This window comes from Mirounga angustirostris, unplaced genomic scaffold, assembly GCF_029215605.1.
Source record: "Mirounga angustirostris isolate CCGP_5_RB_7025 unplaced genomic scaffold, mMirAng1.0.hap1 SCAF_10, whole genome shotgun sequence".
NCBI classification, from domain to species: domain Eukaryota; kingdom Metazoa; phylum Chordata; class Mammalia; order Carnivora; family Phocidae; genus Mirounga; species Mirounga angustirostris.
This window is the reverse complement of record NW_026991718.1, coordinates 19,981,762-20,005,048: the sequence shown is the minus strand read 5'-3', so window position 1 is coordinate 20,005,048 and position 23,287 is coordinate 19,981,762. Positions and strand designations below refer to the sequence as shown.

At 40.4% G+C, this 23,287-nt stretch overlaps 1 protein-coding gene across 7 annotated transcripts in view; it reads left to right on the top strand.

Annotated features, from left to right (window-relative positions):
* DTNB (dystrobrevin beta) overlaps window positions 1-23,287 on the top strand; it is a 227,678-nt gene that overhangs the window by 135,607 nt on the left and 68,784 nt on the right. For all 7 annotated transcript variants that reach the window (XM_064571948.1, XM_045884216.3, XM_045884214.3 and 4 more), the window contains one exon: window positions 15,650-15,727. In XM_064571948.1, the coding sequence (XP_064428018.1) occupies window positions 15,650-15,727 (78 nt within the window). The remainder of the gene's footprint in view (window positions 1-15,649; window positions 15,728-23,287) is intronic.

Here is a 23,287-nt window from a genome sequence, read left to right as displayed (position 1 = left end):
TTGTTTCTTTTTAATCTCAATAATGACGATTTTCATTTTTAAAATCTCATATTTCTTATTTTTGAGGGTGTTATGGATACTATTCTATCCCTTAGGTGGCTGAGGATATTAGGTATACTAATTTTAAAGACTTTTATAGATGCTCTGTTTTCTCTGATTTTACGGGCAGGGTTGGGGGAGGTTTGGTGTTGATTAAGTTCTTCTAGCTTCCTCAGAGGTGGCCAGCCGTCCTTGGGTGGGGGTCATGGCAGCTTAGCACAGCCCTGTTCACCACAATGCCACCTTGTTTATTTTCTTCCTTGGGGGGGGGGGTTCTTCATTTTTCTTTTTTTAGGTTTAAAGAGAGTTTCCTTTTTTCGTTTTGTTTCTAGCTATGCATGCATCTATTTATTTTTATATCTTTAAATCGTTTTTCTTTGGTGCAGGAGGGTAAGCTCTCAGCATGGGCTCAGTCTGCCACCTTGAACCAGAGGTCTCCCCACTACTTTTTAGCAGATTTATAATTCACTGTCGTAGCGCTGTCTTCAAAGGGCTCTGTGTGGCCTTTCCAGCAGAGACTTTGCTACACATTTAATGAATGGTGTGTGGTTCTTTATTCCCCTTGCGAACTCCCTAATGTATTAGGACATTTCAAATTACTTTTAGATTCTTTTGGCCCAGAAATTAAATACCAAGACTGCTCTAGCAGGCATCACTGGCCGGATGCATTTAGCCGTTTCTTCATATGAGAAGTGTTGCTGTTTTCGCGTGCTCAGGTGAGCTCCTGAGCCCGCTGTTTCATCATCATTACACCTCCCTGTTAGCTACCCTTGGAATTCCTTGTCTGGACATATTTCTCTAGTTAAAATTCATGTGACCTCTTCATGAATTTGCACTTTTAGGTTTAGTGAACGCGTTGTTTCAAGTAGGTTAGAACTGTAAGTAGAACCATAAAATTTCATTCTTGAACCGGTATTTGTTGAACACCCACTCTATGTCAGTCATGGTGTTAGGTTGTTAGGTATGCAGTGTGAACTCGGGTGCAACAGACGCGGTGGGCCCTGCTCTCCGGAAGTTGACAGCCTCTTAAGTGAGACCAATCAAGAAGTCAATGCTAATTACATGTAACTGCAAACTGGTAAGTCCTATAAAGGAAAAGAACGGGATACTCTGCATGAGTAGAGCAGACACTTCTAATTTAAATTTTGTAATAAGGAAAGGGATTTTCAAACTTTTTGAAAAGCAGCAGCGGAATATTTTGTTTATGACATTTTATATGGAGTGGACGTGGAGCTGCTTTACTGACACGAAGTTCAGGTCTAATCTTCCTCTTGCTCTCCTCCATGGTTACTGAGGCATCTCGTGGAATCCTTTGATGCTCAGGGAGTGCATGTGGAAGCCACTGTTCTAAAACCAACCCCTTCATTTCACAGACCAGTTAGCTGAGGCACAGAGGGCTTCATTGTCCAGCATCATGTAGATCACTCAGTCTGCCGAGTACCAGAATCAGAACAAGAACCCACCTCTCCCAAATGTGTGTTCATTTCACTGCCCACTGCTCTGGTTCCCCTTTGATGTGTTTTATTATAAAATTAAGGTATTTCAGTCTCTGCTATGCTGTAGTTCTTTTTTACCCCTTAAATTATTTTTACCCATTGTTGTTCACATTGCACTTCACATTCTGTGCTCTGCTCCCCTTTGTATATCCTTAGAGTTTGTAGCCTTGGAAGATATCCCACTGCTATTTTGTTTTTTATTTTATTTCTGACATGTCATAGAAATCAACTCTTTCATTTTCTGCCAAGAATTCAAACACACACATCCGTTTTATTCTTTAGGCTTTTAAAATTTATATCAAAGTGTTTATATTAACCCGTTAGCATTCTGATTTGTTGGGTTGTTTTTTCTTGCCTCTTCATTTATCTTGGCAAACGAAAGAATTCTCTGCCAGGCACTTCAGTTGTTAGTCTAGGTTTCATTTTGACTTCCTCCTGTTTTTAGTGTAATACTTGTGTATCTTGTACTGTTTTTGTTTTTGTTTTGTTTTACTGTGGCAAAAAAGTTCAGGGCCTTGGTAACATTTTTGCTTGGACACTTAGGAAGCATAAGGAAGTGGTGAAAATTAAGACAGCCTAGGACCTGAGGCTTAGTGTCTGGGCAGTGAGTGCAGAAAGGAAGGTGTTTGTCCTGATTTGGGAGCCTGGTAGGGAATCAATGGTTTGGAGCAGAATGGCACGTGAGAGCTGTACTTAGGAAAGTAATTTTAGCTGTGCGAAATCTGATGAGTAACCATCAAAAGTTGTCTGGACCCTGGCGGACTAACAGAAAGCCGTTCCGATGTTATTTACGTTCTGCCCACCAAGGGCTGCCGTATGGTGATGCCAGTGGACTTGCAGACCAGGCGCAGGTAGATGGGACGGCTCTGGGGGAGAGGAAAGAGATTAGAGGGCACAGGATGACTCAGAGCGTCCGGGACATTCTCATTCTGTGGATGCCCCACTGGAGGTGTCCCTGGAAGCCCATTTGGCAGCTCACACTGTACCCCTTCTGTCACAGCTGCCCTCTGACGAGCTGCCCTTAGGAAGCAGGGAGCTCTTGACATCCAAGGAGGAGGTAGACACCGTTGTCTGTTTTTTTCACTCTGTGTTCCCATTAACTCCTTCGACAAAACAAATAACCAAGGCTTTACTAGTTCTCCCTTCCTCCCAATCCTACGTACCTGGACTGCTTGGCAGACACAGTCCAGCAAGCTACTTTCCTCTCAAGCCTTAGGCAGTTAGGGGAGGAGGTAGGGGGATGCTCCATAACGGCCCCCTCAGAATGGAATTGCAGACTGCATGAATTGGGTCAGTGATTCGCAGCAGAACTTGGATTCCCCTGCAAGACGTGTGTTTCATGTTTATGCGTCCAAGGAGTGGTACCTACTCTGTGTGTTACATCTGCCTTTCTGTCATTGGCTGCACTCGACTGCTTGATGGGCTTGCTGCAGAGTGAGGACGCATGTTTGCCTTCTAGTGAATTGTTCTCTCGTACCTGCTCTCCCCAAAATGCTCCGTGGGATAAACTGCCTTGTGGAGAAGATTCTTCGCCATGTGATTGTTCTGTTTCCTTAGAGACAACAGCAGTGTAACGCACTAGATGCCAAGTCCATAGAGAAAGAAGAGGTATTTGCTACAGAACGTAAAGGTTTGATAGCTTTTCCTTGCCTTTATGTATTTGCTGTTTGAGCTGCTGGGCTGATGATGATCATGTTTATTTTTGGCAGGATGCAAGAGCCTCTGGAACTTCCCAGGCATTTATTATAAAAAAGGGGAAGCCCACTGCATCTTGTCCTGTCTAGTTCATGGTAAAAATACCTGAGAATCCGCTGTCTTCTCTAAGAATGTATCTGTTTCCATTTTTGAACACAAATTTCATAATGACCATACAAGCAAATCAGGAAATGACATTGTTGCATCATGCAGTGACCTCTCTATGAACAGAAACTTGTTGAAGTATTTAAGTTGCTCTCTTTTCTCATCTTTCTAGAAATACAGGAGTTGATGTCTACATAAAGTATTGACAAGTTCCTCTCTAAGCTTAATGAATAAAGAGAACAAAAAAGGGAGGGATTCGGCATGGAAAGGTTTTTTAAGATAAAATAATACATTTCTGTCGATTTAGTTATCTGTCTTATAGACCCTTTCCCTGCTTTTTCAATAGAATAATATTAAACTGAGCAATAGTACTAAATAATTTGCTAACTCAGTCATTCATTTTGCACTTCTGCCCTTTTCCAGAGTTAGAGCAAGATATCTGGGTTCCTCAGGGTGTCTCTAGCTGCTGTCTGGTGGTGAAAGTTCTGTATAAGAATGTGTTTGTGGTAAACCTTTCCTTCCTGAGAAATATTTCATTATAAGTATTATACCACAAATGGCTATGGTGAACTGCTAGAAATTGAATTTGAAGCATGTGTGTCTATTGGTAGGTCTTTTTTACGTTGATGAATTAGTTGCAGTGTGTTTAGATTAGTAGTTGGTTCGGAAATTTAAATCTCTCTGTTGTTTCAATAATAGTAAATGACCAATATCATAAATGTACTAAGCTAGAAGTCAGAGAATCTTCATTGTAAATATGTAACATTATATTTATACTACATTTATCATACCATATGTTTTGTTGTTTTTTTTTCCTAACCTTATGGTTTTCCAAAAGGCAGTTTTGTTTGTTTAACTTCTTTGCTTTGGCAGATAACCATAGAACATAGTGGAGTAACGGGGAATGGTTTGTGTGGTATAGAAAAGTAAAGAGGAAAACATCGTATTCCTCAAGGAGCATAAAAATGATCTGCACTTGTCATAACTGTTGTCAGGCAGGGTGCTTGAGAGAGTAATAGAATCATAGAGATAAAGGGGATCTTAGAATGTGTCCTCCTTCATATTTCACCAGAGTTATAGTCAGTATGCCAGTGTTATAAATCATTGTCACTCCCAAAGATTCTCTTCATCATAATGGAATAATTAGATAAACTGTCTTATTAGATCATATATTGTTTTAACGTGGGGGTCCGTGACTAGTTTTATAGACTACTAAATTTTGGAGGGTAGTGACAAAGAAGAGAGAAACACATCCTACCTTCATTCTATGCTCAGTGTTCATCTAGGCTGATGATCCCAGCAGAGATCCCAAAGTGCCTGGATCCTGGACACTGCCACTTAACACTTTACTTTTGAAGAAAGTTAATCTTTAAGTAAGTGAATATTTTTCATTGATTTGCTCTGCAGCCTTTTTTCCAGGAACAATAACCTCTTTAGAGAATTGGTCCTCTCAGCCCTGTGTATGCTGTTCTGAGAGTACTACCAATCAAAGTATTGGGCGCTTGTGTACCAGAAGGGGTTTTCTGGGAATTTCCAGTTGGAATGAGAGGAAGAGGTTTTGTTCTCCAGTGTAGAGGCTACAGTTTTAGGCAGAAACTATTTCTTGTTAGCGGAAAAAGCCACGAGATATGTATAGACTCACACCTAAAGTGAGATCTCAGCAAGGATAAGAGTCAGCGTCCTAATGACATTCCAGTGTCCTGGAAGCCAGCTGCACCACCACCCTTCATGAAGTTTACTTATGAATTTAGTGATCATGTAGTGATGACACACAGTAAATTCCTCTTTTTTTTCCCTAAACTACTTCAAGTTAGATTTGAAGCCAGTGGTCCTATTCTTCCCTGAGAGTTCTGATCTGAAATTTTCATTTGCATAATACAGGGATGCCTGGGGTAGGATGGTAAGTCTGTGGATTTGAATTATTCGGTGGTTTTAGAACCAGAAAAAAGTGGGTTCTGATACTGGTTCTGCCACTTACTAATTTGTGACTTGGAGCATGTTAATTCGCTTCTTTGATCTTTATTTCCTTATTAGTGAAATAGGAATACCATGATGAGTAGTAACAAGAATTCAAATAATGTATCTGAGGACCTAGCTCAATGCTAATGCAATGGTCATACTTAACAAATGATAGTTCACTGCCCCTCCCCTCCCCAACCCTCTCCAGTGTTCTAAAAGTAAAGAAATAAATGTAGAATATACAGCTAATCTTCTAACTTCCATAGGATTTTTCTAGCTCTTTTGTTGTACTGATCTTTAGTTAATTGCTGGAAATAATTAAGTTGTCGTCTTTCTTTGTTATAAATGATTTTACACATTTTTGGTTGTAAATGATAATTGTCAAGTCACATTTGACCTAAGAATTATAATATGTTAAGCTGGGGGCGCCTGGGTGGCTCAGTGTGTTAAGCGTCTGCCTTCGGCTCAGGTCATGATCCCAGGGTCCTGGGATCGATCCCCGCATCGTGCTCCCTGCTCCACGGGAAGCCTGCTTCTCCCTCTCCCACTCACCCTGCTTGTGTTCCCTCTCACTGTGTCTCTCTCTGTCAAATAAAATCTTAAAAAAAAAAAAAAAAGTTAAGCTGAAGCTTAAGTGCCTGTTGTTGTGATGACTGATGATTATGAGGACTGACTGGTTTATAAACTTTTTTTTTTAAAGATTTTATTTATTTATTTGACAGAGAGAGACACAGTGAGAGAGGGAACACAAGCAGGGGGAGTGGGAGAGGGAGAAGCAGGCTTCCCGTGGAGCAGGGAGCACGATGCGGGGATCGATCCCAGGACCCTGGGATCATGACCTGAGCCGAAGGCAGACGCTTAACACACTGAGCCACCCAGGCGCCCCTGGTTTATAAACTTCTTGTGGGCAGACACAGCCTTCCACTTTGTTTTGTTTTTTGCCTTTTCTCAAAGCCCCAGACAGTGCCTGGCATGAATACGGCATGGATTTTACTTCTTTTGTATGCTGATAAGGTCCTTGTTTCTTTAAATGGAGTTCGTAGTAATCAGAAGGGCTTGGTGGAGATACTGAAATTTCAGGAGCCATTTCTCTGATAAGAGAAGTGAGAAAGAATGTAATGGGGCCAAGGATAGGTATCTAGGGGAAGACTTGAAAGCAGGGGCGAAGAACAACTTGCTTGAAGGATATGGAAAACCTAAGTAGTTTGATAGATGAAAGAATAATGTGGTCGACAGGTGAGTTTTGAATTTGTGTTAAAGTATGGTGAAATCTGCTACATGATCTTAAAGATGAGAATGGAGATCAGAGTGAGTAGGGAAGATCATTTCAGAAGCAATGCAGGTGTCTAGAATTGAAGGCAAATAGCTGGCTACAAAATAATTAACGGAAATGATTAAATACCTCATATGTAAAGCACTGTTTGGGCAATGATCAAGAAAATGAAAGCATAAGGCATGATAAAATCTTTTTCCCTTTCACACTAACAGTAATAAACAGACCCAAAAATCAAGTAAAAAGTCCCCAGGGGCGTGATTCGCAGGTCGCTGTCAAGGTTAAAGGGAACTGCAGGACTGCAGCCTTAACCTCTATAAACAGAATATTCTGGGAGGAAGAGCAAGATAATGAGCAAATACTTTAAGAAGTCTAGGGTAGGGTAAGCATCCACCTATCTGGATGACTTCCCACAGAAGGAGTGCTGTCAAAGGGCCTACAGAAAAGTGACAGCCCTCACAGGTGCCCAGGATCTCACTTGTTCTCTCAGGCTGCGGCTGGCTTTGTTCATGTACTCCTTTATTCATGCACAATTTTTAAGTAGCAATTTTACTTAAATAACGACATCATATTTTCACATCCTTGGTTAGAGAGTTCTACCCAAAAAGTGTTTACCTCTGGAGCTGAGTCAACTTAAAAAACCAGAACAAGTAATTACACTCGATGCTGGTCCTGAGCCCAGTGTTAAACTCCTTTTTTTTTTTTTTTAAATCAGCAGTCTGGCTGATAGATAATTTGCTCATTAAATATATGTAGTTTGTTAGGCTGAGATGAGGAATCCATAAGACCTTTGAAATTAAGATTAGATTTTAAATTGATCTTAATAAATTAGAGATCTGTTTTTGAAGGAAACAATTTATACCAGCTTATCTAGTTTTCCTTGAGGTAGCCTAGAAGTGGCGAAGGATGGGAGCTCTGCAGCCAGGTGGTCTGAGTTCAGATAGGCATTCATAATACAGAGCTCTAATAATGTGATAGGGGAGAGAATAAATCACCCCAAAACTGTACTCCAGGGGTATATAGTTTTACCTTCCTAGAAAAACAATTTTTAATTGATCTATAGAAATAGATTATTTCCTATAGAAATAATTTTTAAGAACTATGATCTAACACCATGCCTTTGTTTTTAATTTATAGACTAAACAGTCTCAAGTAAGCTTTTCTAAAAGCGTAGTAATCAAAGGTGGTAGAGACACTATACCATAATGATTGGTTAAGAACAGAGACACAAGAGCCATACTGCCTTGGTTCAGATCCTACTTCTGCCACAATTTAGCTGTGACCTCCGGTCAATTACTTCTCTCTGGGCCTTGGTGTCTCCCTCTGTAAAATAAAGTTAATAATAGTATCTGTCTCATTGGTGGTTGTGAGGTTTAAATAAGTGAATCCTTGGGAAACGTTTGAACTGAGTGTGATACATATTAAGCACGCAACAAGTATTGCTGCTTCTGTTATTATTAAAGACACTCCATTCTGGTGATTCCATGACGAAGTCACATATGCGAACTTGCTGTGGATGCGAACAATACAAATATATTTACCAAATACAACCACTAATTATGTTGTTACTCCATGTTCCGAGACTAGTCTTAACAAAGCTGAAGTTAACAGAAAGACGACTTCTCATCCACTCTTCACTCCTCTGTATTCCACAGCATGGTGCTAACTCATGACCAGCAAATATTCCATAGAAGCCTGAGCCATGTCTCAGACTCTGCTGGGTAGTTGAAATACAATGGTTAAAACACACACACATACACACACAAATTTCTTACAGTCTGGTAGAGGAAATAAGGTAGCCTGATCTAAGATTTGTTTTTTTTTAAGATTTTTTTTTTTTTTAAAGATTTTATTTATTTTTTTGATAGAAAGAGACACAGTGAGAGAGGGAACACAAACAGGGGGAGTGGGAGAGAGAGAAGCAGGCTTCCCGCAGAGCAGGGAGCCCGATGTGGGGCTCGATCCCAGGACCCTGGGATCATGACCTGAGCCGAAGGCAGACGCTTAACTGACTGAGCCACTCAGGCACCCCTGTTTTTTTTAAGATTTTATTTATTTATTTGAGAGAGAGAGAGAGAATGAGGGAGAGAGAGCACATGAGAGGGGGGAGGGTCAGAGGGAGAAGCAGACTCCGTGCTGAGCAGGGAGCCTGATGTGGGACTCGATCCCGGGACTCCAGGATCATGACCTGAGCCTAAGGCAGTTGCTTAACCAACTGAGCCACCCAGGCGCCCCTAAGGTAGCCTGATCTAATATGTTTTCTTGACTTTCTTTTGGGGGATTGTGGGGTAAGGATGTTGGGGGGTTGTGCAGTTATGTATCTACTTAAATCATTTGCAGGTCTTTTGTCTACTAACAGACTTCAGTTGGTTAAACGCTTTCCTACAGTTTGCTTTCTTAAGGATAACAGTACACTTTAGAGAATTTGACTCAGTGGTATTATAGCTTCTATTTTTCCTTTTTGTCTTTTTTTGGGCCCCCTCCCCCGCCCCTGTGGAGGGAAGGGGAGGGACAGAGGGAGAGGAAGGGAGAGAATCTCAAGCAGGCTCCATGCCCAGCAAGAAGCCCGATGTGGAGCTCCATCCTACAACCCTAAGATCTTGACCTGAGCCAAAATCAAGAGTTGGATCCTTAAGTAACTGAGCCATCCAGGCACCCCTTTTGTTTTTGTCTTTTTTTTTTTTTTACATTAAGCATCTTTTTCTCTGAAAATCAGGAAAAATTTAACTGGAGAATTTGGGGAAATACAGGAAAGTATAAATAGACAGGAAAAAGTTACCTATAATTACACTTCTCTTAACATTTTGACATATTTCCTTCAGATACTTTGTTTTACACTTATACTATAATATATGATTGTTATTATATTATTTAGCTGAGACCATGGTGTGTGTATGTATAATTTTATTTTATTTTACAGGGTTACTGTGAGGATAAAATAAATAATATATTTAAGGCTTTAAACACGGTGTCTGATAGGTATGCATCAAACATTCAAAAATTGTTAGCTATTATTGTAGCTATCTTGCCCTTTTTTACTTCTTACATGCTAAGCATTTGGAAAGTCTTAATAAGCATTATATTTTAATGACAGCATAATATCCTATAATTATGAATGTACTAGGGCTTACTTTTCCTTTCCCTCATATTTGAACAGCTAAGTTTCTTCCAGAATTATCTTATTGTAAATAATATTTCCATAAATATTTTAAAATACAAACCTATCTTTGCATTTCTGATTAATTCCTTGGAATATAGATTCTTAGGGAATTGCTGAGTCAAAATGAACATTTTTATTTTTTTATTTTATTTATTTATTTTTTAAAGATTTTATTTATTTGACAGAGAGAGAGAGAGACAGTGAGAGAGGGAAAATAAGCAGGCGGAGTGGGAGAGGGAGAAGCAGGCTTCCCGAAGCAGAGCAGGGAGCCCGATGCGGGGCTCGATCCCAGGACCCTGAGATCATGACCTGAGCCGAAGGCAGACGCTTAACGACTGAGCCACCCCGGTGCCCCCAAATGAACATTTTTAAAGAACTTTGATGGATGTGTTGCCAAATTGCCCTCTAGAAATTTTGCTTAACTTTATACTTTTACTCTTACTTAGTAAAGTAACGAGCTATGTCAGAAAATCCTCTCCAGCACTAAGGATTGCTTTTTTAAAAAACATGATCATTATTTTTATTTATTTATTTATTTATTTATTTTTAAGAGTTTTTTTTTTTTTTAAGATTTTATTTATTTGACAGAGAGAGAGACAGCGAGAGAGGGAACACAAGCAGGGGGAGTGGGAGAGGGAGAAGCAGGCTTCCCACTGAGCAGGGAGCCCGATTCGGGGCTCGGTCCCAGGACCCTTGGGATCCTGACATGAGCCGAAGGCAGCTGCTTAATGACTGAGCCACCCAGGCGCCCCCATGTTCATTATTTTTAGAAGGGAAAATGGTCTATAATTTTAATAGTTTTTTTCATAATTAAAATGTTTTTGTTATTTATATTTCTTTTTAAAGGTGTATTTTCACTTTGCCCTTTTATTAAATTGAAACCTTAATAATTTTGTTATAAATTTGTGTGACTCCCTTTTATATTAAGGCTATTAATTTTCTTGCTCTGTCACATTTGTTGAAATAGTGTCCTAAATTTATATTTTTCTTTCTTTTCTGATTTTTTAAATTCAAATTAATTGTTCTTTTCCTTCCTAATTTTTCCATTGCTTTTGAGCTTAGGAACTCCTCTCTATCCATAGACCCATATGTTTTTTTCTAATTTATATAATTTAACATTTACATTTAGCTCTTTAACACCCTGGAAATACATTGTTTTTCATGTGGTAAGGTGATCTCAATATTTTCCCATGGCATGTTGCAGTTTTTCTTACTTCTATTAAATACTTATTGCATTATATTGTAATTATTTTTTCTATAAATTATTTTTATTATAAATAATTTTTCTTCCTCATAGGACTTAAGTTTTTATCTTTTTCATTTTTATCCCCAGCAGCTAGCACCATACCACCCACTTTGTAGAGAACAAATAGTTGATAAATGAAAAAAGAAATATACAGTTATATATAATTTGTCCTGTAAGATTTTAAATGCATGATGAATTATTCATCATCTATTCCTAGCTTTCAAAACCTTCAGAGAGATTCTGTAGCAATTTTAATTTCAAGTTAGTGCACATTCCAGAGCATCTGCCAGAATGGAGTGGTCTGGTCATAAGAGAAGTAATGTGAAAATGACTTGTATCCGTAAATGAAATTTTTACTTTATAGCAAGAGGTGTATCTGACCAGTAACTGGAAGCTCTTTACCTGTTATCTAAGCCAGCCTCTTACTGGATATTTCTGCAAACCTATCCTGCTCTATTTGAAAATAGTAAATAAAAATATACCTTTATAGTGATCAGAATACTCAAATGAATAGCTACAATTTAAATGATGATGCTCAATTATTTTCAAACTTGATATCTCACCTGGGTTCCTATTCTCCTTCTTCCAACTGCTTTCTAGATATCACGTACCTGACTCAGTTCTCCTACCTTATCTTTTTTTTTTTAAGATTTTATTTATTTATTTATTTGACAGAGAGAGAGAGTGATAGAGACAGCAGGAACATAAGCAGGGAGAGTGGGAGAGGGAGAAGCAGGCTTCCCGCGGAGCAAGGAGCCCGATGCGGGGCTCGATCCCAGGACCCTGGGATCATGACCTGAGCCAAAGGCAGACGCTTAACGACTGAGCCACCCAGGCACCTCTACCTTATCTTTTTTACCTGAGCAGTATTTTTTCTTTTCTCTCTTTCCCACTATCCACCCTTGTAATCCCTGACCTGGACAATTGTCATAACCTCTTAATTGGTCTCCCAGCTTCCATTCCATCCTTCTTCCCAATCCATTGTACATAAATGATTTTTAAATGGGGTAAGCATTAGAAAAAGTCCTCTTTCCCCTCAAGATTCAGGTTCACTAAATTGAGGGCAGACCTTGGGTACTTGTTTTACAAAAAGCTTCCAAGATGATTCCTATGTACACCTTTGATTAAAACCAATGATTTACAAGCTTCTCAGGTTATCTTTTCAAAGCCCAGCCATAGGTACATCATCCTTTGACTCGAAAGTATTCTGTGCTTCCCCCACTGCCTCTAGATAAAGTCCAGACTTCTTAGCTTGTGGTAGAACAGGCTTCATTCACATCCTGGCCCTAATCTACTTTTCCAGAGGCATTTTCAGCTACTCCCCTTCAAGTGCCTCTGAGTCCGCCAACTAAGTAAGTCCCAAATATGCCATGTACTTTTGGGTTTTAGTCCCCTTTTCCATATCACTTTGTCCAACTGGGGTGCCCTTAACTTTTTTTCTGTAGCTGGGAATCTCTCTCCCTCAATGTTAGCTCGCCCTGACTACTCTTGCCCCTCCTTTCTCCAGGCAGGAGTCACTGCTCTTCACTGGACTCAACACTTTGTACTTGTGTTGCTGCTCCCCACTACTTTGCATAGTGATAATTTGTTTATATATCTGTCTTCATCAATATATGATTAGGTTATTGAGGTAAAAATAGTCTTACTTATCTTTTATGAGTAGGCACCCAGTAAGAATGCTTCTTTCCTTTTGATTAAGATTTTTAAAATTCTCTCCAAGTCGTCTTTTTATACCTACCTCTTCTGCCTAGCAGATTACTTCTATTTGTATCATCCATTTGCTTCTGTCTTCTCATCAAAAAATTGGCATGTCTTATGAACAAAGAAGGAACCTTCCGAATTTGTACCAAGTGATGGTTGGTGGTCATTTGGGTATCACAGAACTCATTAGTGTCTAAAGATACCTTGCTGAGATCTTCAACAAAGGAAGATGTAGAACATCTGGTGACCTGTTCAATGTATTCAACAGGTTTTGAATGTTAAAGAAGACTACCAAAACTGATCTGATCACTTGGATCAATTCTGCTTTGTAAGTTTCTGTAACTGGTACCATTAATGTCTACTTCACACCTGGAAGCATTCTTTCAGCTGTCTTATAGGAACTATGAAACAGAAGTCATTTAAGCCAGAAGTCATTTATAGTATATTACATCTTCTAAGACCACGTCTGAATTGTTGGCTTTCACAGTGAATTGTGGGTCTTTGGTAGATCCTACAGTAAAGACCCCCTTTATGTTTTCAAATACCTCTTTCATTTTGGACCTCAAACACATAGTACCTATTTTTCTAGCAAAACGTGCTAGAAGTTCACAAAGGCTATGAAGCTTGGGGGGAGTTATGATTACCTTCCAACTTACAGTGTAATCATTACTGTCTGGTTCTGAATATTAGAGAAGAGGCTTTGATATGTGTGCTCTAAGATAATAATTGTGCATGATATCTGCCAAGAGATAGAGATGATTATTAATGACTTTTGTGGCATCAGACCAAACAAAATACTACAAATCATGAAATTTTATTGCATGGATCCATGTGTAAGAAATTTTTAAGAAGTTTTTTTTTTTTTCTATTGTCATTTTTCCTCTGAGAAAATCAGACAGGAAATTGAATGTAGTAGTATCTTCAATATTGAAAAATACTAGGTAACTGCATTAGTTCTGAAAGCAACATGAGCATGTCCTTATCTTATTTGGGAAATGGGTTACGAATAACAATATATTAAAGAGGCAAAGCCCATTCTATTTTCAGGAGCAGAATGTTTCTGGTGCCCTCAAGCATGAAAAGCTATGGTGTTGGATTTGTCTCTCTCATAGGAATTGTCTCCTTGTTCCATTTGGACAATTGATTTAAAAGGACTAGAGGCAAAAATATAAATTTAGGATGAAAATTAAGTTAATCTCTGTATTCAGTTTAATTAGTCAGCCTAAAACGATTGATTATAACGCAGCACAGCCATGGGCATTAATAGGCTTGAAAGTTTGGGGGCAATGTTGGATACCTGCCTGGAAGATAGGTAGGGAGATGAATAGTGTGGAATTAAATTCTCGCCTAGAAAGGCATATTTCAATTCTGAATGTCTTACTTTGTGACTTGTCACATAAAGGGAGGAATGTGTAACAGTAAACATAGTGCTGTGGCTTAAAAATCAGGAGACCTAAATCTGTTCCCTGCAAATTACATTCCATCTTTGATCCTGTCCATTAAATGAAAAATCATTTAAAATATTTCCTTACCCAGAAATGAAATTGAGTTAGAAGAAAGGGAGGAGTGTATATAGACAGATACAGAGATAGGTAGGTAGGTAGGTAGGTAGGTAGGTACACAGGTAGGTTGATAGATCGATCCATCCCTCTTAACCTTTCCTTTAGATTCCTTGGCTTTACCTGAAATTTTTCCCTTGAGTCCCTGTTTGAGTGTACTGTAAAACCTGCAAAATAGCAAAGACTCTGGTCCCTTAATATTCACCAAGCCTTGCTAAGTATAACCTCTACAAGAACACTTTATATGATTAACTCAGCACTTAAATATAAGGAGAAACCAGGAGCTAGTTCCCAGCATCTAAATATGAGAGCAGGACTTTTCTACTTCACTTTTTGGCTTTGATGGACAAATTTCTCTGAGAAGTACTTCTTTCAATTTAGAAGAGGAAGTGAGGGATTTCCCAGGAGTAATATTTAGCAACAGTCATGTGGCTCCACATGCAAGGCAGAAACCCTTTGGAGCTGAACTTGGTCAGGAGGGAGAGGAGCTGAAGACGGCTGAAAGGCAAAATCATAGATCCCTTTTGGTAACTTTGGATTCATTCATTTAAGACTCTCCAAGACGAAGCAATAGACCTTGGCTCCAGAAAACCAGCGCTAGAGACAAGTTGTTAAAAATACTTACCTTCAAATTTAAATTTGGATCAGGTTATAAAAGGAAGCATTCTAATTAGAGGATCAGTATAAAATTGTTAAGGTTCTAGTAAAGGACTAATAAAAGAATTTTTTTTTATTTTATTTTTTTTAAAGATTTTATTTATTTATTTGAGACAGAGAGAATGAGAGACAGAGAGCATGAGAGGGAGGAGGGTCAGAGGGAGAAGCAGACTCCCCGCCGAGCAGGGAGCCCGATGTGGGACTCGATCCCGGGACTCCAGGATCATGACCTGAGCCGAAGGCAGTCGCTTAACCAACTGAGCCACCCAGGCGCCCTAATAAAAGAATTTAGTATTTAACAGTCTGTTTTGGAAAAAATATGGAAACTAAGTCCGAGGGAAGACAGTGTGATCTCTAACCAAATCAGGAAAAACATGCATGTTGCCATTGTGACCTGTATACTACAAACATCAAAGGTCTCATAACCCTGGAAAGCACCTACAATGCAGAGAAATTAAGTAGCAGCTCAGACTTGTGTCCTAAACTATGAAACAAAAGCCAGCGGAGTTACTCCGTGTTGCGGTGTGTGTGTAATTGGTCACTCCTCCTGGTACAGCACAGCTCTGTGGCCCGTTGGCTTTGAGCTCGAGAACCCTTCCTGTGGAGTTTGCTTGGGCTGCACTTATCGATTCCCACCTGGCTCTCACTGTGCTTATCAGGAGGAATGATAGTTGGTTCCTTTGCTCTTATCACTCTTTGATTTGTTTCTCCTGGTCATGTTGGTAATTATTAATATAATGTAAATGTCTTTGCTTTCAGTCCACCTCGGCCGCTGGCTAATATGAATGACACCATGGTGAGCCACACGTCCTCCGGAGCACCCACTCCCACCAAGAGGTATGTAGGGTTCCCGCCTCAGTCACTGCTCAGAGTTGGCCTGGCCTGGGAAGCAGAGCATTCCACGGGACGTAAAGGACTGGCTTTCTTTCTCCTCCTTTAACTGTCTTTTAATATTATTTTCTAATTTTTTTCTTCCTTTTTTTCCTGCTAACTCGTAAATACAGCAACCGAAGGAGTCTGCTTGTGAGTGGTGCCTGGGGTGGAAGCTCTTCATTTGTGATAAGCAGTGGATAGAGAGAGTGTCAAAGCAGATTAGGCACTTTTGAGATCTTTTTTTTTTTTTTTTTTAACATTAAACAGTATTTTGATGATCATGAATTGCAACAATTTTGCATTTGTGTTCTTTAAATGTCAAAGATCGTTTCTGCTTCCTGATTAGACTGTGTGAATTGAATTAATCTCTGATACTCTCCTAAATCATTCTATATATGATTCATGAACATTTAAGTTGAAAGCCTGAGTCTCTCTCTTAGTTATACAAGGAGTTTCCTGTAGGGTCCTACAAGGAGCTAGAACTGTGTACTCCTTTCTCTTCTTTATTTAATTTACTCTTCTCCAAAATTCTCTTAGGCAGGACTTAAAAGAACTCTATAAAATGGCTCACTTTCTGTTTGATTTGAGCTGTTCCATAATCAGAGCATTGCAGGAACTCCCTCAAGGGGCACAGCCATTAAAGAATTCTTTCTTTTTTTTTTTTAAGATTTTTTTTTTATTATTATTATTTATTTGCGAGAGAGAGAATGAGAGACAGAGAGCATGAGAGGGAGGAGGGTCAGAGGGAGAAGCAGACTCCCTGCGGAGCAGGGAGCCTGATGTGGGACTCGATCCCGGAACTCCAGGATCATGACCTGAGCCGAAGGCAGTCGCTTAACCAACTGAGCCACCCAGGCGCCCTAAAGAATTCTTTCTAACAGTCATCACCCAAAGAGAAGAAAAAAAAAACAACAAAGACATTCCACCTGACTCCCCAAGTTCTTCCTGAAGAAAACTACTTTGTGCCATATGTACTGATTGCTTTGGATAATTCAGCTGTAGAAATGTCATCTTCTTAATGATACTTTGACTTAACATATAATATATAATACTTAAGATCAACTGTATTTGTTCCCATTGGCTAAAACTCCTGGAGCACTGTTTCCCAAACTTGACTGATGAGAAGAATCGGAAGAATCATCTAGGTCAGTTGTTAAAAATATAATCTTCTGGGACCACATCAAACCCAGTGGATCCTGAGATCCTGAGAAGCTACACCTTCAACAATAAGTATTCCAGGTGATTCTTACCATCAAGCAAGTTTGGGAAAGAGCCTTGGAAGGAAGCTAAGGAGTGCACTGTAAGGCTACCCTGGAATAGAGGAGTTCGGGACTTAATAAATTAGAGTGACCTGATAATGCAGTGTTATCCACTAGGAGACTCGACCAACCAGGTAAGAGCGCTCGCCCTCCACCTTCCTGAGACACTACCAGCAGGGAACAGACACACCGCTTCCTTTGGGCAGAGCTGAGGGGTATCAATGCCTAGAGAATAGACTTGAGCCAGACTATCGGCATTTGGATCCTGACCCTCCCCTGACCTTGAACAAGATTCGTATCTTCATTTTTTAAATTTATAGAATGGGGACAATAAGAGTGTCTACCTTGTGGGGTTATGTGAGAATTTAAGATACTGTTTTCATTATTTAAGAAGTAAACTAATGAGAGAACAAGTGGGTGGGTATGAAGAGGTAACTTACAAATAATACCCTTTCAAGGAAGAACAGAGAACTTCTGGAAGGATACAGAACAATTAAATCTCTCCCACCAACTGAGATAATGCAACAACCCTCACTGGCCTTAGTCCTTAATTTTTTATGTTAAAACACCCTTAGCGTTCAAATCCAGACCCAGAATCTAAATATCAACTCCAGGGATGTTTCCATTTCAAAACCAAGAGGCCAAGGTGGATTATTGAAACAAGTCAGCTTGCACGTGGTAGATTAGTCTCAGCAAGGCCAGCTATTAGGGTTTTACTTCATCTGAGTTGTTCTCTTCATTTACTAGTTTTGTCACTCTGAGTCACTTGAGTCCCTGAGGGCCCTAAGTGCCCGGTGACCAAGGCCCCAGACATTCAGTGACCGCAGCTAAACGTAGCTGCCAGAGGCTATTAGAGGGGGGGCCTCTTTCTGAACAATGTTTTTTGCTTGAGAAGACTGACAGAGGGGGCTCAGGAACAGTGCTAATCACTGCTGCTTCTGTGAAAGGACCAGCCTTTATGCTGGGTGTTGCAGTATTGAGCCCCAGGCTTAGGATTAAGTGGCCTGCGGCAGTTGTCAGTCACTTTTGAAAGTTGTTTCAGGTGGTATACTATAGCCTGGATTAAGATTTTATTTTAAAGTCAGCAGTTTAGCTAGTACCTCTTTCTAGCTGAGCTAAGTCTAGTAGAGTTGGTCAGTCCTCAAGGTGGTTGTCACACTGTATAGGGGTTGAGCAGCAAAAAAAGGCAGCCAAGCCCTTAGCGGGCCAGAATGGAAGACTGGGCGCTTTCATTTATCGAGAAGAGTAGTTGCTGGAGTAGAGGCCATATGGGAACAAGATGGTCCCACCCTAACGATTTAGTCATTAGAATTTTGGAGATTTCATTTATATCTGGGATGAGATTGTGATGTAACATGTGGACATTAATTGCATAATTCATAGATTTGGCTTTTCATGGCCCAAGTTACCAAACCTGGTAAATTTCCAGCTAGTATTCTATATACTTCCATAAGGACTCATCAGTTTTCCTTTCCTCCTCTGAATGTCGTCAGACCTGTGTCTCCAGAGTCTGATGAAAGCTAGGAACCCACACATCAGCACAATCACAGAACTTCCTCTGCTGGGGCAGAGAATCCTCAAGGGGATTAAAGTTCCTTTAGAGCTCAGTGTAAGACATAAATCACTGAATCAGACAAAACATGCACAGTAATAAAAATGCAGGAAAAATTTAAGAGCTACAGTTTCTATCTTTTCAATAGGCAGTGGGTATAAAAATAGTGACAGCCACAAGGGTCAAAAATACTATATTAGTCCAAATAGAAGATTGTCACAAATGTAAGAGTTAACTTTTTATTTTTGTTTATTTACTTTTTAAAGATTTATTTATTTTAGAAAGAGAGTGGGTGCATGTGCATGAGTGGGCCTCAGGGCAGCAGAAGAGGGAGAGAGAGAATCCTCAAGCCCACTCCCTGATGAATGCAGAGACCGACACAGAGCTTGATTCCAGGACTCTGAGATCATGATCTGAGCCACAGTCGAGAGTCGGACACGTAACCGACTGAGCCATCCAGGCACCCCAAGAGTTACTTTTTTTTTTCTTTTACGATTTTATTTATTTATTTGACAGAGAGAGACACAGCGAGAGAGGGAACACAAGCAGGGGGAGTGGGAGAGGGAGAAGCAGGCTTCCCGCTGAGCCAGGAGACTGATGCGGGGCTTGATCCCAGAACCCCGGGATCATCACCCGAGCTGAAGGCAGATGCTTAAGGACTGAGCCACCTAGGCACCCCAAGAGTTACTTTTTAAAGAAGAAAACCTTATCAATTGCAGAGATGCTGGCTGTCATGTGAGATACAATGAATTATGTTCCTGCAAGGGTCCACTGTGGGGGTTTGCTCTGTATAATATTCTTTTAGTATGCCTGTATTGAAATTGCTATAATTGAGTAGAAATTTCATTTTTTGCTTCAGTATAATTAGTTTCTGGAAATTTGCTTTCTTTCAAAAGAACCAAAACAATACACTTAAAAACAAACAACAAAAAACTTTCAAAACTTTAAAACAGAGACTTAAAATCCCTCCCCTTCTACCTGATTCCTCCAAGGCTTGCTTCGGTCCGTCTCCTTCCACAAGGTTCAGAATGTGGATGGTGATATTATTCTCTGGACTATTGTACTGTTTCTAATCATAATGTACTTTCAGACTAATATGGTAAATGATGCCAATATTTTTAATTTTTTTAATATCTCCTAAAGCCTTAGCTTTATGAATTTTTATGAATATTTAAACTTTCACAGTTCTCTGGGCATTTCATAGAACTATGGCAGTAACAAAGACTTCCAATATCAAACTTCTGCTTTGTGCATTTGGTTGATATATTAGTATCAACTCTTTTTAACTTCAGGTATTAAAATTTAACGTCAAAAAGCACAAACCCCAGGGGCGCCTGGGTGGCTCAGTTGGTTAAGCAACTGCCTTCAGCTCGGGTCATGATCCTGGACTCCCGGGATCGAGTCCCGCATCGGGCTCCCTGCTCAGTAGGGGGTCTGCTTCTCCCTCTGACCCTCACCCCTCTCATGCTCTCTCTATCTCATTCTCTCTCTCTCAAATAAATAAAAAAAAAAATCTTAAAAAAAAAAAGCACAAACCCCATTAAGCAAGATGAAAAAGTTTAGGTTTTAATGATCTCTATAACATTGTGTTCATAATGGATACTACACTGTACACTTAAAAACGTGTTAAGTGGGTAGATCTCATGTTACCTGTTCTTAGTTAAAAAAAACAAGAAGGGAAAAAAGGGACAACCCCACAAAGACAAAGGCAAAAGCAGGAAGCAAAGGGCAGAAGCGTTCATGGATCACAAAAGCAATGGAAAAGCTGCTGGGATGCCCACCTGTAGCTTCTCCATCTCTTGGTTACTCTCAGAATGCCATCTCCATTCCCTGCTGCTGTGAACCACCCTCTCCTAATACTGCTGATGGCCTCAGGTGCACAGCCACAGAGTCGCCACTCAAGAGGTTGTGTTTTCCTACCTTGGATTAGAAAACTCCAAGGAAGGATTCCTGCTGTCCTGGGCTGTATTACTGCCAGTCTGTGTGTCTGTGATGGGCTACACCCATTAGACCTACATCATCAAGACGGAGGGAGGAGCATTTCCCCAAAAGAAGGTTATACTGTCAGGAACAGAAGAGAGAGGCCATGGGAAAGACATATAACAAGGTTGTTGGCAGACCACTGTTTTGCTACCCAGTACACCAATGTGTGCAAAAGTGTGTACATACACCCATCCATACACACCTTCTCATACCGTTTCCACTAACAGGGCTTTCCTTCACATAATGCACATAATGAATTCCATGTAAAACTGCATGTAAAATTCCATGTAAAACTGGAGAGTGCACGTCTCTCCCAGGAGTCTGTCCGCCTCCTGTAACAGCCCTGGGCGCTGGATACCTAGGCTATGTCCACTCATCCAGGTCAGGTCTCTGTATGTCTTTTTGTGACTCATCAACCCATCCTACCCTGAAGCAGATAATAAGTTGTGAGCACTATGCACCCAGTATAGAAGGTATAGATCAGGAAGGAGGAGCATTGTAATTCAGATAGTGGGGAAAGGGAAGTGACAGACAACATGGCATATTGAGCCACATTTGCCTATGTTTCCTTTTGAAACACCACCAAAATGACAGCCAAGAGATCATCTTGAGTAAAAACTCACAAGAAGAAAGAAAAACGGAAGAGGAGACAATAGCAATGAGAATTTGGAAGCAACAGAGCAGATGAGTGACTGGAAACTGATTTATGGATTGGAGAAGACCAGAGCCTCAGCTGACAGCAAGAGGAGCCCAGAAGAAAGCCCGCCCCAGGAATGAGAAGGCTCTGAAAAGGAGGATGCAGAACAGTTGGCTGGTAGTCTGTACAGGAAGCACTTAGAGCCACAGATTGTCTACATATTGGGTAACTGCCCCTACCCCACTCTGCCAAAGAGTTGAGGTTTATGTTTGGGTTTTCTGGAACAATACAACCCCCATAAGACCTTAGTTGTCTTAATTATCTCACCCTCAGTGGGTGAGACAATTGCTTTCAGACAACCTATCTCCCAGTTTAACCATTTGCTTTTCTCAGTAGCCATGTAGCAAAGATTGATGTATTCCCTCCTTGGGATGGAGTGTTGCTACCATCCACACCTCAGCTTGACTCAGCTAGTTCTTCTCAGTGTTACTCTCCACTTCTAGTATCAGTTTCTCTTTTAGTCGGAACCCTTGGTTCTAAGTGACAGAAGCTCAGTTTGAATTAGCTTAGGGAAAATAAGAAGGTTTTGGGTTTTTTTTTTTAATTTATTTTAGAGAGAGTGTGCGTGCAAGCAGGGGGAGGGGCAGAGGGAGACGGAGAGGGAGAGAAGCAGACTCTGCCCTGAGAGTGGAGCCCGACAAGGTGCTCAGTCTCAGGACCCTGAGATCATGACCTGAGCCAGAACCAAGAGTCGGACGCTTAACACACGAACCACCCAGGTGCCCCTGAAGGTTTTTGTTTTTGTAGCCAAACTGTGGGAAGAGCAGAGTGGTATGTGGCTGGTCCTCAGGGATGACCAGAGCCAGGGGAGCTCTAACTCGCTTAGGTGTTTCCCTACCTCCCTCAGCTATGCTCATGCTCATTGTTCCTCCCTGTTGTATGTCAGCTGCTTCTTCCCTAACATAGCTACCTTTCACATGACAGGGAATATATCCATGACACCTGTGTTCATATTTCATAACCTCACTACCCTGTGGTGATTGACCTTCTCTTTGTTCCAACTTGAAAACTCCCAGTGAAAGTTCTTTTGGGTCCATTGTGGATCGTGTTACTCACCCACTGGTTTTCTGTTTGCTGGCCCCACCTAAAATAACATGGTTGAATGGGTAGGGGTCGATCTCCAAAGAAGGTGTTCTGCTGTCTGTGGAGAAGGTAGGAAGCTGAAGAGATGCATAGCTATAGGCTTCTTTTTTGGGTGGTTTCTGAAAAATATTGCATGTGTAAGTATATTATATCACCCTTCCATTAGCATAGATTTGCTTCAGGAGACCCTTTTTTCCCCTACCACCTCATTTTTATTTCTCTCAAGGGTTAAATAGTGCTTTCTATTCTGTTCAGATTATTAAGATGTATTGTGTTGGGACATAACACTGTCTTTGGGAGATAACAGGTAAATATTAGAGCCACTAATTCTTAGTAGTCACCAATTGCTAGGAATCTTAAGTAAAGTCAAGATTTTATCAGTCAGAAGTTTTTAACTTTAACACGTACTTCGGAAGAAGGAGAAGCGTTTTGGGGTAGGGGCAGAGGGAGAGCGAGAATCCCAAGCAGGCTCCATGCCCGACACGGGGCTCTATCTCACCACCCTGAGATCATGATCTGAGCCAAAATCAAGAGTCAGACATTTAACTGACTGAGCCATCCAGGCGCCCCGGAAAAGCATTTTTTAAAGACCAGAGGAGGCCATAGTATAAATATTATTTTTGAGCTGAAGACACAGAGATGAGTTGCACTATAATAGTATTAAAATGGCTTTATGAATGGGTGCCAACGTAAAGGTTTTATCTTGTTATCTACAGAATACTGCAGAATGACAAAAGCCACAGTCTGCTGTGTTTTAGACAGAAAATAACAGAGATATTGGCACAACTAAGAAAGGAGGTAACCTGAAATTGGTCAAGCCAGAAAACTATCCATTTGGGAACTCAGGCTACTGATGCTCTTCCCTCCTGTGAAATGAGAATACGAAATTTGGTTGAGGGGCGTCTGGGTGGCTCACTTGGTTTCATGTTTTACTCTTGATCTTAGTTCAG